The sequence below is a fragment of the Protomyctophum parallelum genome, assembly GCF_964188405.1.
Source record: "Protomyctophum parallelum genome assembly, chromosome: 14".
Classification (NCBI taxonomy): domain Eukaryota; kingdom Metazoa; phylum Chordata; class Actinopteri; order Myctophiformes; family Myctophidae; genus Protomyctophum; species Protomyctophum parallelum.
In genome coordinates, this window is record NC_139709.1 from 3,131,439 (window position 1) to 3,147,779 (window position 16,341).

At 46.6% G+C, this 16,341-nt stretch overlaps 2 protein-coding genes and 1 long non-coding RNA gene across 3 annotated transcripts; all 3 read right to left on the reverse strand.

The window, feature by feature from the left end:
• Window positions 1-3,047: 3,047 nt before the first annotated feature.
• LOC310870661 (chymotrypsinogen B-like) lies at window positions 3,048-4,968 on the reverse strand (the record flags this gene model as incomplete). The annotated part of the gene is made up of 3 exons (XM_083781930.1): window positions 4,836-4,968; window positions 4,258-4,394; window positions 3,048-3,251 (listed from the first exon to the last, which is right to left on the reverse strand). Exons 1-3 carry the CDS (start codon window positions 4,888-4,890, stop codon window positions 3,048-3,050), a joined length of 396 nt encoding a protein of 131 aa, XP_083638056.1. The 5' UTR covers window positions 4,891-4,968.
• A 255-nt stretch (window positions 4,969-5,223) lies between these two features.
• On the reverse strand, window positions 5,224-8,237 carry LOC310870732. Its single transcript, XR_014570255.1, has 3 exons — window positions 8,114-8,237; window positions 7,157-7,340; window positions 5,224-5,358 (listed from the first exon to the last, which is right to left on the reverse strand). It is a non-coding gene; the product is annotated as an uncharacterized lncRNA (long non-coding RNA).
• Window positions 8,238-8,784: 547 nt separating this feature from the next.
• Window positions 8,785-12,186, reverse strand: LOC310870662 (scavenger receptor cysteine-rich domain-containing protein SCART1-like; the record flags this gene model as incomplete). The annotated part of the gene is made up of 6 exons (XM_083781931.1): window positions 8,785-9,098; window positions 9,446-9,748; window positions 9,857-9,889; window positions 10,162-10,425; window positions 11,632-11,895; window positions 12,180-12,186. The coding sequence occupies 6 exons, from the start codon at window positions 12,184-12,186 to the stop codon at window positions 8,785-8,787; spliced, it is 1,185 nt and encodes a 394-aa protein (XP_083638057.1).
• Window positions 12,187-16,341: the final 4,155 nt, after the last annotated feature.

A 16,341-nucleotide genomic window follows, 5' to 3' on the forward strand; every position in this document is an offset into this window, starting at 1 on the left:
AAGAACAAAAGCATGGGAATACATCACATAAAAGCATTTATCAATATCATGAAACATGCGTAAGCTAAGAAAGTAACAGTGGAATATCTATATAATGAAACTATACATACACTATACATATAAACTATACATATTTACTACTATGCTATACATATGTACTATGGCGTGCTATGACTATATACAATACAATTATAGTGCTGTCTACATAACATGCTATAAGTCTGTGTCAAATGCTATCTAAGCCAACAGAAATGCTATCTAAGGGGTTAGGGTAAGTGCCTTGGGCCATGATGGAGTCTGAAAAGGTGGGTTTTCAGGCTACGGCGGAAGATTGGGAGTGATGCTGCAGTTCTGACTGCAATGGGAAGTGCATTCCACAATATATAGCCTATCCTTCCATTCCGTCTCCCTTTGAGAACAGTGAGAAAGCACTATTGTGTTTGTTGACGTTCTAATCGCGATACATACCTCATTTGCATACTTAAATGATTGACGTTCGGAGGATCCCCCCATCTGCACTCTGTCCAATAGTCACATACCTGTAAGCTCCGCCCATCTGCACTCTGTCCAATAGTCACATACCTGTAAGCTCCGCCCATCTGCACTCTGTCCAAGTCACAGACCTGTAAGCTCCGCGCATCTGCACTCAGTACAATTAGAAGTGCTGCCACACTATCAAAAAAGCTGCGCACGTTTTCGGCTGCGCACAGCTTCAAAACCGGGTTTTTAGACAGCTGGTTGGAGGGCAATTAAGCTCCACCTCCGCGGACGATTGACGTGGAGGAGAGCGCTTCCGGGAATCTGGCCGTCGCACAAGTAGTCCGCGGAAGTGTAGCTTCTTTTCCATCCACCAGAGTGTCTAAAAACCCGATTTTTAAGCTGTGAGCAGCCGGAAAAGGTGCGCGGCACTTTTGATACACTGTCCCCCCCCCTCCCAGTGAGCTGTGACGTCCCACAAGGAAGCATACTAGGGCCTTTACTGTTCCTGATATATGTTAACGACATGACATCAGCTTGTGACTGGAACTTGTTCCTGTTCGCAGATGACTCAGCACTGCTGGTCTCGGACAGGAACAAAATGCAGGTTGAAAAGACCCTCAGCTCTGAACTCGGTAGAATCTGCACCTGGCTCGCTGATAACAAACTATCCTTACACCTGGGAAAAACTGAATCCATTCTCTTCGGATCAAATAGTAATCTCAGCAAGGCAGATGGCTTCTTGGTTAGAGTGGGTGACAATATTATCACACGAAAAGATGAAATTACCTACCTAGGTTCCATCCTGGAGGCCAATCTTTCCGGTGATAAAATGGCCACCAACGTAATCAAAAAAGTCAATCAAAGAACAAGATTCCTTTACAGGATCTCCTCACTGGTCAACAAAAACACCTTGAAGACCTTAACAGGAGCCCTCGTACAAGGTTTCTTTGACTATGCATCCACCTCTTGGTATCACAGCACCTCAAAGGCCCTTAAAACAAGGCTCCAGACCTCCCAAAACAAACTGGTCAGGCTCCTACTTGGCCTCACCGCCCGAACCCACCTCACCCCTGCCCACTTTGACAGGCTGGGATGGCTTAGGGTCGACGACAGAGTACAGCATCTTGCAATGGGTCTGGTCCACAAGATTCACTACACCACCAAGATACCCATGTACCTGTCTAAATACTTCCTTAATGTCCACACCCACAACATCAGAGGGAGTGCAACAAACCATGTACAACCCAGATTCGGCACAAACAAGGGTCTAAATTATTTTCGCTCCTATGCCACCAAAATGTGGAACGCCCTACCAACAGTCATTAAGACATGTGAATCCCTTGACTCCTTCAAAACCGCTCTACGGACGGCTGCAATTCAAAACTGGCCCCCGTAAAATCTGAAAAAAGTTCCAAACAGAGCTGAAAATCAATTCAACTCAATTCTATTTGAATTGAATCACTTGTAGCGATGCCACACAAGTTACGAATAATTTATTTTAATATCAACATTTAAAAGTGCATGTTGTATTATTTAATATTTCTGAATTAACGCCATCTGTCAAGGGTAAGGTGACTATAAGGTCCTCTATATTCTGTGCCGTCTATATTGCGAGTTTGTTATTATTTGGGTAAAAGATTTGATATAATTTGAGTGACACGTACGGGTCTGGAGTTGGACTGACGCCCATAAAGTAGGCAGAGGTTACCGGCCTGACAGGTAGACCTGACGAGGGAGACAAACTATCAGCCTGGGCACACTGTCGCGTCAGAAGAACCTGAAGCCCTTCTTCTTCGTGGGGTTTTTAGACAGCTGGTGGATGGAAAAGAAGCTCCACCTCCGCGGCTTCTCGGACGCGCTCTCCTCCTCGTCAGTCGGGCGCGGAGGCGGAGCCTCTCCTCCATCCCCCGTTTCCAGAACTAAGCGCAAAACGGTTTTGCGCCGCGGACGGGAGAAGCTGTCCGCAGCTTATTTTTCCGGGTTTTTTAGACAGCTGGTGGATGGAAAAAGAAGCTCCACCTCCGCGGACGACTGCCGCGGAGAAGAGCGTTTCCGGGAATCTGGCCGTCGCGGCAGTCGTCCGCGGAAGTGGAGCTTCTTTTCCATCCAGCCGTCTAAAAAGAAGCTGCGCGCAGCCGAGAACGTGCTGCCGAGACAGTGTGGCAGCACCCCTTCACCAGCCGTCCAAAAACTGTGCGCAGCCGAAAACGTGCGTGTCCACACGCAACCACACCTACAGTACAGCAGGTGTCTGGCGCCCTCTAGCGGCCGCACGGCTGCAGTGCAGTCAGTATAGCCTAGTATAATTGAATAGGCTCAGTCAGTCTAAGATTTGACCCAAAACAGATTGCAAGAGTGTTACAAAACCATATGTCTAGGTGTAAAATGTAATGCAACATATGGAGGAGAAACGAAACCAAGGTCTTAATACAAGAATTTATTCAAAAGTATGATGAATAAATTACAAGTTTACAAATGAATGGCTCTTAACTCAAAGGGAAATACAATAAAAACATGTCCTTAGTTGCTTTTCACCACTGGTGCACAATGGCTCGCTAATAGGTTTATCAATAGTCATATTCAGACTTTGTCTGTGTCTTGCATTGTTTTCCATAGCTGGCAATGCAGCCGGAAATCCACTTCACTTGTCTGTGGACGTCGGTGTAGACACTAGGCTTTTCACCACCGCATGCCCTACTCCCCCAGCTGGCCAAGCCTGCCAGGTAGTGAACCCCATCGTCCCTGCAGATCACGGGTCCGCCCGAATCCCCCTGTAAGACACACAGCCATATGAGTCACCCTGTAAGACGCACAGCCATATGAGTCACCCTGTAAGACACAGCCATAGTCACCCTGTAAGACGCACAGCCATATGAGTCACCCTGTAAGACACACAGCCACATGAGTCACCCTGTAAGACACACAGCCATATGAGTCACCCTGTAAGACACACAGCCATATGAGTCACCCTGTAAGACACACAGCCATAGTCACCCTGTAAGACACACAGCCATATGAGTCACCCTGTAAGACACACAGCCATATGAGTCACCCTGTAAGACACACAGCCATAGTCACCCTGTAAGACACACAGCCATATGAGTCACCCTGTAAGACACACAGCCATATGAGTCACCCTGTAAGACACACAGCCATATGAGTCACCCTGTAAGACGCACAGCCATATGAGTCACCCTGTGAGACACACAGCCATATGAGTCACCCTGTAAGACGCACAGCCATATGAGTCACCCTGTAAGACACACAGCCATATGAGTCACCCTGTAAGACACACAGCCATATGAGTCACCCTGTAAGACGCACAGCCATATGAGTCACCCTGTAAGACGCACAGCCATATGAGTCACCCTGTAAGACACACAGCCATATGAGTCACCCTGTAAGACACACAGCCATATGAGTCACCCTGTAAGACACACAGCCATATGAGTCACCCTGTAAGACACACAGCCATATGAGTCACCCTGTGAGACACACAGCCATATGAGTCACCCTGTGAGACACACAGCCACATGAGTCACCTACTTATCATTTTGACTTGATCTACTTTATCTCTTTGACTTATTCTCATTTTTGTATTATCTTCAATTAAACCTTTTTGATGAGACCTAATTGTTGTATTAATCTCTACTGGGAATATTGACAAGCATCAACACACACACACACACACACACACACACACACACACACACACACACACACACACACACACACACACACACACACACACACACACACACACACACACACACTTACGCTACAGGTGCTGACTAGTCCCTTCTTGTCTTCTCCACAGATCATGGTGTCGTCCAGCAGGGATCCATGAAACTCCGTGCAACGCTCCTGAGACATCAGGGAAACCTGTCCTTCTGACAGTTTGGATGGGTACTTATCTGAGGGACAAGAACACTGGTTGGTTTACCCCTGTGTTATTGTAATGTGTGTGCCCGGCCGGACACATTAGGAGGCGACACGACTGGTTATGGAGCGGACACAGGAAGTGTAAGCTGTCAGATTTACTCTGTTATTGTGGGCAGCGGTGGAGCTCCCGTTTGGCGCGCAAGCCATGATTACACTGTGAATATAAATAAATACATTCTACTTTGGAAATGCAGCACGCCTGAAGACTGTCAGACACCCACCAAGCAAACCAGGCATACTTAATTAACTGGTGGGCGTGTCCACATAAAAACAACATTAGAACAAATATTGTACACTTTTTTGAAAGGGTTACATAACAATAAGACCTGATGATCATGTTTTAGGGTGGAAAACAAACACGGCACTCCATCTTTAAGGTGTGATTAATGGTAGTGAAATGGTTGGACACGTACCATCTTTAGTTTCGCCCCATCCAGAGATCCAACACTTCGTTCCATCGGGGAACATCTTGTCTGGCAGACAGGCAGTTGTAACGTATCTGGTTTCATTGGCACAGAATGCTCCGTTGGTGGTTTCCAGCTGGAGTAATGCTGAGACACAGTAAACACAATAGTTACATAACATTAGCATCTCTGACTGACATTATGTCATCATTTAGACCTTTAAGCATGCTGTGTGAGTGACATACAGTAGATGAATGGTCCAATCAGAGACATACAGTAGATGAATGGTCCAATCAGAGACACACAGTAGATGAACGGACCAATCAGAGACAGAGTAAATTAATGGACCAATCAGAGACAGAGTAAATTAATGGTCTCACCAATGTCATTACTTGGATTGTTGGATGTTTTTTCCCAATAATCCACATGAATGAAGTCTCTGTTCACGTCGACGATCTGGTCTTCCTCTTCATGTATGCCTTTGTCCACTCCCCCCAAGACCACCTTCATGTCCATGATGTCGTCAGTCTTACTGGAGAAACAGCAGTCAGTCATTAAGACATGAGAGACGTTTCATTCATTATTCTGGCTCCCAGACTGGAATGAACTGCCCATTACAGTCAGAACTACAGACTCACTCCCAATCTAAACTATGGAATGAACTTCCCATTACAGTCAGAACTACAGACTCACTCCCAATCTAAACTATGGAATGAACTTCCCATTACAGTCAGAACTACAGACTCACTCCCAATCTAAACTATGGAATGAACTTCCCATTACAGTCAGAACTACAGACTCACTCCCAATCTAAACTATGGAATGAACTTCCCGTTACAGTCAGAACTACAGACTCACTCCCAATCTAAACTATGGAATGAACTTCCCATTGCAGTCAGAACTGCAGACTCACTCCCAATCTTTGGACCATAGTCTGAAAACCTCTTCAGACTCCATCTTAGCTCCGTAGGACTTGGCCTATAGCCTTGACGACCTTACAGGCTTATGAAAAGGCTACAATGTCATTTAAATAGTTAATGTTATGTAGACAGATGCCATGTCCTATAGTGCTATAGTGTATATAGTTTCAACGTAGAGATTATTGTTTCATTGTTGAGTCAAAACGAAATGGACAATCTGGTCAGCATGACATCTCACACCTCAGCATGTTAGCACAAATAGCATTCAGAGCAGCATGTTAGCACACATAGCATTCAGAGCAGCATGTTAGCACACATAGCATTCAGAGCAGCATGTTAGCACACATAGCATTCAGAGCAGCATGTTAGCACACATAGCATTCAGAGCAGCATGTTAGCACACATAGCATTCAGAGCAGCATGTTAGCACACATAGCATTCAGAGCAGCATGTTAGCACACATAGCATTCAGAGCAGCATGTTAGCACACATAGCATTCAGAGCAGCATGTTAGCACAAATAGCATTCAGAGCAGCATGTTAGCACAAATAGCATTCAGAGCAGCATGTTAGCACACATATCATTCAGAGCAGCATGTTAGCACACATAGCATTCATAGCAGCATGTTAGCACACATAGCATTCAGAGCAGCATGTTAGCACACATAGCATTCAGAGCAGCATGTTAGCACACATAGCATTCATAGCAGCATGTTAGCACACATAGCATTCAGAGCAGCATGTTAGCACACATAGCATTCAGAGCAGCATGTTAGCACACATAGCATTCATATCAGCATGTTAGCACACATAGCATTCAGAGCAGCATGTTAGCACAAATAGCATTCATAGCAGCATGTTAGCACACATAACATTCAGAGCAGTATGTTAGCAAGAATAGCATTCAGAGCAGCATGTTAGCACAAATAGCATTCAGAGCAGCATGTTAGCACAAATAGCATTCAGAGCAGCATGTTAGCACACATAGCATTCAGAGCAGCATGTTAGCACACATAGCATTCAGAGCAGCATGTTAGCACAAATAGCATTCAGAGCAGCATGTTAGCACACATAGCATTCAGAGCAGCATGTTAGCACACATATCATTCATAGCAGCATGTTAGCACAAATAGCATTCAGAGCAGCATGTTAGCACACATAGCATTCAGAGCAGCATGTTAGCACACATAGCATTCAGAGCAGCATGTTAGCCCACATATAATTCAGAGCAGCATGTTAGCACACATAGCATTCAGAGCAGCATGTTAGCACAAATAGCATTCAGAGCAGCATGTTAGCACACATAGCATTTAGAGCAGCATGTTAGCACACATAGCATTCATAGCAGCATGTTAGCACACATAGCATTCATAGCAGCATGTTAGCACACATAGCATTCAGAGCATCTTACACGCAGTGAGCAGCGGTGAGGACCCAACAGGAATGGATGAGGACGCCTCCACAGACGTGTCCGAACGCATTCGATGAGTTTCTGCGTCTGCGCTGCAGAGACACCTGCCATGGATGGTCTCCAGGTCGGGACAGAGTGCCTCCGCTGATTGTGAGCATATTGCCGATCCGCTTGCCACACTTTCCTGAGTCAAATGGAGACAGAGCGTGAGAGCCATGGAGAGAAGTGTGTGTGTGTGTGTGTGTGTGTGTGTGTGTGTGTGTGTGCGTGCGTGCGTTCTGTGCGTGTGTGTGTGTGTGCGAGCCATGGAGATAAATGTGCGGTTAGGAGATCAAGGCAAGAAATACAATTTAAGCTTGTTCCACACATGCATCGACGCATGCACGCACACACACACACACACACACACACACACACACACTTCAATGTATTTATTTGAATCCACAAATTACAATACATTTGACAAGGAAACAAATATAACGGGGTTGACAGTTCATGTTCACTTAAGGATACACGTGGCACCTCCTCCTCCACACAGACAAGCTGCCTATAACAGCCCAAACAGAGCTCAGTATTTGGCTGCCTATAACAGCCCAAACAGAGCTCAGTATTTGGCAAGTTGTTTGGCTTTGCTTTTTGTCATGCCAGCTATTCTTAGGCCACTCATGGTCAGTTTATGCACACGGCCCAGGCTTCCGAATATTAGTATGGCAAATCTACAGCGATACCCCAGGTTTGTTATACCAAGTAATGGTTGATACTTAAAATGTTTATCTTGAAATGCCTGGTCCATGTACAAATCAAAGACACAGCCCACCTCCAGAATCAGGACCTCCTTGTGACTGGTGACACACACACACACACACACACACACACACACACACACACACACACACACACACACACACACACACACACACACACACACACACACAACACTGACAAACGTACACTTACTTCCACATTGTATTGTTAAACGTGTCCATTGTCCATCCACACACGTAACACTGTGGGGTCCTCTGGTCCAAGTGTATCCCACCATGCATTCGTACAACACCTTCTCTCCGGGCGCGTACGTGTCTCGTATCGTATCTTTCATGATGCTGTTCATCTGGAGGACCTCTGGGGGTCCGCAGTGCTTTGACGGCGTTGCTGTGAAGAGATGCAGCCGTCCACAATGAGCACAGATAGACACTAGGTGGTGCCAGAGAGAACCTGCCCTTCTGCCCTCTAGACAGCAATATGCCCTTTATGAGAGTTACTGTTTTGTACAGTTTGTTCATTTTACTTTTGTTTTGTACAGTACGTACAGTATGTGGCCCATGGTGACATCATCATGTTGTGTACAGTATGTACAGTATGTGGCCCATGACCATTTCTGGATTAAAAGCTGTAGATTGTCAGGTTGGGGGTGTATATATTGTAGATTGTCAGGTTGGGGGTGTATACTATTGTCAGGTTGGGTTATTTCTTAAAGCAAAATCATGTGGAATATTAACTTTCAAGGCGCGGAATCAATAATTTGTCTCTGCAGTATCAGTATTGTTCTCTGCAGAATCAAGACTTTTTCTCTGCAGATTCTTGGAGAGACTAGATGGATGGATTGTTGATGATTGTCAGTGTTGAAGTTATTCTTTGTTACCTGAACAGATCACCTCCAGTCTATCCACAGAATGAACAGCCTGCATCGTTACACACTCCTTCAGTGAAGATTCAGATCCAACACAGGAAGATGTAATCCACCACACAGGTTGACGTGTAGAACCAGACCTCCATTTGTAGTCAACAGCAGAGCTACAGCCCAGCTGTCGACACACTACAGACGATGACTGGAGGTTCCAGCTAGACGTAAAATCAGCCGCTGGTTTCCACTCTCCCTGGTGTCTCACTACGAGTTTACCAGTACAGAGACTGGTTCCTTCCACCAACCTGACATCAGACTCTGTGCAGAGACAGTAGTATAAAAAGTATAGAGGTAATATTACTAGAATTAGAAGAACATCTGTTAGATTACAATGTGTAATAATGTATATTTGTTTGTTCATGTCTGTCTATCTATTGTGTGTAGTGTTGGTTTAACTTGGAGAGCTGAAGAGAAACACGATCAAATTAATTAGTTTGAGTGAAAACAGTGAAAAGAAAAACTGTGGAACATCTTTTAGGCTTCATATGGGTTAGGTTTTGACCGTTGGAGTTACATCATGTTTCATATGAGAGACAGACAGACAGACAGACAGACAGACAGACAGACAGACAGACAGACAGACAGACAGACAGACAGACAGATACCTGAACAGATCACCTCCAGTCTATCCACAGAATGAACAGCCTGCATCGTTACACACTCCCTCAGTGAAGATTCAGATCCAACACAGGAAGATGTAATCCACCACACAGGTTGACGTGTAGAACCAGACCTCCATTTGTAGTCAACAGCAGAGCTACAGCCCAGCTGTCGACACACTACAGACGATGACTGGAGGTTCCAGCTAGACGTAGAATCAGCTGCTGGTTTCCACTCTCCCTGGTGTCTCACTTCGAGTTGACCAGTACAGAGACTGGTTCCTTCCACCAACCTGACATCATCAGACTCTGTAGAGACAATATAATATCCAGTAAAAAGGTAATATTACTTTGATTATAAGGAAAACAAAAATCAGCTTACAATGTTGCGTAGTTGTCTGTTCTTGTTTTATTTACCCATTGTGTGGACTGTTGGATTAACTGGGAGAGCTGAAGAGAAACATGATCAAATTAATGAGTTTGAGTGTAACAGTACATGGTTCCTGTCTAGCAGTACATCAGTGTGAGTTATGCATGTTCAGTTGGGGGTGTATACTATGTATACTGTTGATCTATGAAATACTTTAAAATATAATTTAGGGATTTAGCAGACACATTTAATACAGAGCATACAAACATACAAACTCTCTCTGGAGACAGAGAGAGGGAGAGAGAGAGAGAGAGAGAGAGAGAGAGAGAGAGAGAGATTTTAGTTCACTTACACTGAACGTCTAGAGCGTGTGGAGGTGACCTCTGGGATCCATGTGTGTTTGTGGCCTGACAGAAGTATCGTCCAGCGTCTGCAGGAGACACATTGTCCTTCACCAGCTGAGGACCAGTGGAGATAGAGGCGACTACTCCGTCTCTGTACCAGGTGTAGGTGTCTACGGGTGGCTTGGCTTCACTGCTGCAGGTCAGAGTCACCGTGCTGCCCTCAACAACGCCTCCTGGTGGACTCGCTGATACTGAGGGCTTTTCTGGAGGGTCTGTGGAGGAATAAACATTGATGCACTCAAATAACAGTGGGCTGTGTATACAGCATTTTAAACTAGGAATGAACACTAACAATGATGAATGTATGAATAATGTGGTGTCTAACATTACATCACCTTTGGTTAAAATAATAAAACACTGGACACTAACGTAATCAATAATGAACGTGATCTAAAATAACTATTTTATATAATTTATTATAGGTGTAGATCGGCTATTTTCACAATGTTTATCTATGGAACTGAGTCAAACTAACTGTAATGGCTACAATGCCAAGTGCTTGCCAGGTTGGGGGTGTATACTACTTTAGATTGCCAGGTTGGGGGTGTATACTATTGTAGATTGTCAGGTTGGAGGTGTATACTATTGTATATTGTCAGGTTGGGGTAGAACGAAAGAATGACCGAAGGATGAACGAAATAATAAGGTCACGAATACAAGCAGCCAAAATTAGTTTTTTTTGACGGGTGGCTGGCATCTCCCTTACAGATAGGGTGAGAAGTTCAGTTACAAGAGTGAGACTCGGAGAAGAACCGCTGCTCCTTCGCCTGGAAAGGAGCCAGTTTAGGTGGTTCGGGCATCTGGTTAGGATGCCTCTCGGGCGTCTCCCTAGGGAGGTCCTCGACGCACGTCCCACTGGGAGGAGACCCCGGGGCAGACCAAGGCGCAGTTGGAGGAAATACATTGACCAACTGGCCTTGGAACGTCTCGGAATCCCCCAGGAGGAAGTCACTAATGTTGCTCTGGAGAGGGAAGTCTGGAGCACTCTGGTGGAGCTGTTGCCCCCGTGACCCGACTACGGAGAAGCAGTTGAAGATGGATGGATGGATGTTGGGGTAGGGGTATACTAGTAGTGTATATCCCCCCCCCCCCCCCCCCCCCCCCCCCAGTTGATACCGATGACACGGATTTTGGGGCCCTGGGTCACGGACAACTTTGATATTGATGTAGCTCTGGATTGGTGGATTTGAACCACTGGTGCTGCAGGTGAAATGGACTGAGCTTCCTTTGAGAACATCAAATCTACGCTGCATCCTCACAGATTGGTCAAAGCATGGATGTTCTGTTCTAGTTGATTGATTGATTGTTTATTATGTTTGTACACAATGACAAAAATAAACACATAATAAAATGCTGTTGTTTTGTTGTCTGTAAAAAACTATCAAATATTTTAAAATACAAACATTTAGTTCACTTACACTGAACATCTAGAGGGTGTGGAGGTGACCTCTGGGATCCATGTGTGTTTGTGGCCTGACAGAAGTATCGTCCAGCGTCTGCAGGAGACACATTGTCCTTCACCAGCTGAGGACCAGTGGAGATAGAGGCGACTCCTCCGTCTCTGTACCAGGTGTAGGTGTCTACGGGTGGCTTGGCTTCACTGCTGCAGGTCAGAGTCACCGTGCTGCCCTCAACAACGCCTCCTGGTGGACTCGCTGATACTGAGGGCTTTTCTGGAGGGTCTGTGGAGGAATAAACATTGATGCACTCAAATAACAGTGGGCTGTGTATACAGCATTTTACACTAGGAATGAACACTAACAATGATTAATGTATGAATAATGTCACCTTTGGTTAAAATAATAAAACACTGGACACTGTAGTCCAAAATAGAGTAAACCTATACCCTAATGATAGTTTAATGTTTTCTTATTTTTTATTCTTACTAGTCTTTGTATTGTTTGATATTTGATGTCTGGGGACTGCACATGGAATTAGCATGTTTTGCTAAATCTCGTATATTTACACTGCATTGTTTTAATGTAATGTTCATCAATACACACTGTCCCGACTAAATAAACAATATACACTGTCCCGACTAAATAAATACTATACACTGTCCAGACTAAATAAACACTATACACTGTCCAGACTAAATAAATAAAGTAAAGTAAAGGATAGATGTTGTCGGTTGGGCACAGGGCGATGCGTGGAATGAGGAGTGTGTGTCCAGCATTGATCCACTTTTATGCCCATTGTGGAGTCTCGACACAGTACCACCAGAATAAGGGGCGCGTTCCTATGGCAACCAGACAAACGCCGGCCGCGCCGACGCGCTCCGCCCACGGACGTGTCATAGACACCGTCTACTACCCCAGAGCGATCCTAAACCAGCTACGCCTAATCCGGCCGCCCGTATTAGCAATCAACGACAGCCGCAATCTCTCAGCCGCACCCTTTATAAACGACACTCACACTTAGCAGTGTCACTCGCTGGTTCACTCCAAGACGCTCGGGCAGCGTATGCTGACAACTTGGTAAGTCCACACTTCTCTCACTAAAGGATCCAGCCACACGAACTAAACGTACTGTTTGATTGTTTGTACCGCCTCTCAAATCTGTCTTGTATTCCGCTTCATCAGGCTTGTAGGAGTGGGGCTGAAAGCACGCACAGGAGTGTGTGCCCCCCATAAATAAGTGTCGCCTGGAAAGCCGCACATACCTGGAAACCCTCCTGGCTCGGTTCGGGGACGAGTAGCAGAAGACGGGACCCTCGTATCAACCGGCAGCCCACCACACGTTAAAGGTCACAGTAAGACAACTGTTCTCTCACTATCACACGTTTGGCTAAGAAGAGGCACTTACAGACGCTTGAGGAGCTAAGGATAATAATAAGAATTGTGAATGAAGAAGAGCACCTTGTTGATGTTTACTGAAGAGAAGACGTAAAGTTAACTGTGTCACGTTAACCCTGAAGACTGTGAAAGAAGAAGATCTTGTTGATGTTTATCAAAGAAAGCATATTCTAGTTAAAGTGTCACATTAACCCTGTGAACGAAGACAGGCCCGTTGTGTTCAGTTAAACCGTTAAAAGACTTTAAGTTGGCGAGAGCCCTGCCTTACCCTGGTGAAAGAAGACCAAGGCTGTGATTAGAAAGAAAGACGCTGTTTTCTGTGTAACATACTGCTACGCCTGGCCCACTGTATAGAGAGAAATCAGAATATAAGTACTTGTGTACCTACCTGTTGGCCGAGCCTAAGGGGCCCTAGGTTACATACTCACCCGGTCCCGAACCAAGTACTTTTACTCTGATTACTCGCCCAAATGTATCCGAGTACTTCTACTCAAAAGTACTCTTCTGTACCCTGTGGATAGAGAAAGCTACCTACCATCGTACCTACCTCCGGGGGAGCCTCCTGGCACCCTCTGGACCCTGGAAAAGAAGAAGAGGAAAGTTATAGAAAAGTCTAGTTGGTAGATTGCCTAGACCGGAGTCTCAGGCCCCAACCCTGTACTTACCTTGTGCTCTGACCGTTGCTAACCACCCCTCTCATCCTCTGCAGTGTCGTATCCATCCTAGGAAAACCGGACTTCAAGAAAGAATGATGTCTGATGAATTCTGATGTAAAACTGACTTTTGTTTGACCTGAACTGAAATAAAAAACCCGACCTCCCAAACCATATATGGAGTTATTTGTCGGGCAAGCCCACAAATGGAGTCTATGCAGATGTCAGAATTATGTCAGAAGTCGGTGGGACGAACCCATATTTAGGCATGCCCAAATATGGAGTCTGGCCCGGGCAGAGGCCTTCTGTGGCGGTTCTGGACAACCGTGGGTCCGACAGACTCGACACCGGGCACTGCACCCCCTGTGGTGCAGGGTGGAACGCGTGTGTCCAATTTGGTAGTCGGTGGGGTGAACGGTTCTGGAGTTACGTGGATTACAGACGTATTTATAGTTAGAATCCTCCATCCATAATATCCTATAGTTTCACTTTCATTATTACTTGCGCAAGCAGAGCGCGCAAGTACTAGTTTCGCCCAGGACGATTTTCGATGCATATGCACCGCCCCAGCATATTCGATGCGTATGCACCGTCCCAGCATATTCGATGCGTATGCACCGTCCCAGCATATTCGATGCGTATGCACCGTCCCAGCATATTCGATGCGTATGCACCGTCCCAGCATATTCGATGCGTATGCACCGCCCCAGCATATTCGATGCGTATGCACCGCCCCAGCATATTCGATGCGTATGCACCGTCCCAGCATATTCGATGCGTATGCACCGTCCCAGCATATATGATGACGTAATAAATATGTGGATTAAAGGACCCAATGCCAGAGTGTAATTGGTTTTCGATGGTCACTCGACAGAGTGCAGTTATAGTTATTATTTTTCTTATCAATAATATCCTCCATCCATAATATGCTTTGGTTTCACTTTCAAGTCAACAAGGCTTCTAGTATGATTCCAGTCAACACCGAGGACAAAACCACGGCCACGGCAGACTGCTGCAGAGGTGCTGGAGCGAGTCGAGGACTTCAAGTACCTCCTCGGGGCACGGACTGCCTCAACTGAACAGGAACTGAAGGTTCGGAGAGCACTTGCTTGGAAAGCCTTGCACGGGATGAGGAGAGTGTGGAAACCAGACATGGGAGAAGACCTTAAGAGGCGGCTGTTCATAGCTACTGTGGAGTCAGTTCTGCTGTATGGGGCCGAGACATGGACCCTCACAGTGGAGTCAGTACTGCTGTATGGGGGGCCGAGACATGGACCCTCACAGTGGAGTCAGTACTGCTGTATAGGGGCTGAGACATGGACCCTCACAGTGGAGTCAGTACTGCTGTATGGGGCTGAGACATGGACCCTCACAGTGGAGTCAGTACTGCTGTATAGGGGCTGAGACATGGACCCTCACAGTGGAGTCAGTACTGCTGTATGGGGGCCGAGACATGGACCCTCACAGTGGAGTCAGTACTGCTGTATAGGGGCCGAGACATGGACCCTCACAGTGGAGTCAGTACTGCTGTATGGGGCCGAGACATGGACCCTCACAGTGGAGTCAGTACTGCTGTATAGTGGCCGAGACATGGACCCTCACAGTGGAGTCAGTACTGATGTATGGGGCCGAGACATGGACCATCACAGTGGAGTCAGTACTGCTGTATGGGGCCGAGACATGGACCCTCACAGTGGAGGCAGTACTGCTGTATGGGGCTGAGACATGGACCCTCACAGTGGAGTCAGTACTGCTGTATAGTGGCCGAGACATGGACCCTCACAGTGGAGTCAGTACTGCTGTATGGGGCTGAGACATGGACCCTCACAGTGGAGGCAGTACTGCTGTATGGGGCTGAGACATGGACCCTCACAGTGGAGTCAGTACTGCTGTATAATGGCCGAGACATGGACCCTCACAGTGGAGTCAGTACTGCTGTATGGGGGGCCGAGACATGGACCCTCACAGTGGAGTCAGTACTGCTGTATAGGGGCTGAGACATGGACCCTCACAGTGGAGTCAGTACTGCTGTATGGGGCCGAGACATGGACCCTCACAGTGGAGTCAGTACTGCTGTATGGGGGGCCGAGACATGGACCCTCACAGTGGAGTCAGTACTGCTGTATGGGGCTGAGACATGGACCCTCACAGTGGAGTCAGTACTGCTGTATGGGGCCGAGACATGGACCCTCACAGTGGAGTCAGTACTGCTGTATGGGGCTGAGACATGGACCCTCACAGTGGAGTCAGTACTGCTGTATGGGGCTGAGACATGGACCCTCACAGTGGAGTCAGTACTGCTGTATGGGGCTGAGACATGGACCCTCACAGTGGAGTCAGTACTGCTGTATGGGGGCCGAGACATGGACCCTCACAGTGGAGTCAGGACTGCTGTATGGGGCCGAGACATGGACCCTCACAGTGGAGTCAGTACTGCTGTATGGGGCAGAGACATGGACCCTCACAGTGGAGTCAGTACTGCTGTATGGGGCAGAGACATGGACCCTCACAGTGGAGTCAGTACTGCTGTATGGGGCAGAGACATGGACCCTCACAGTGGAGTCAGTACTGCTGTATGGGGCTGAGACATGGACCCTCACAGTACAACAGGAAAAAGCCCTGGATGGAGTCTACACAAGAATGCTACAAATGGCACTAGGTGTCACATGGACGGACTGCA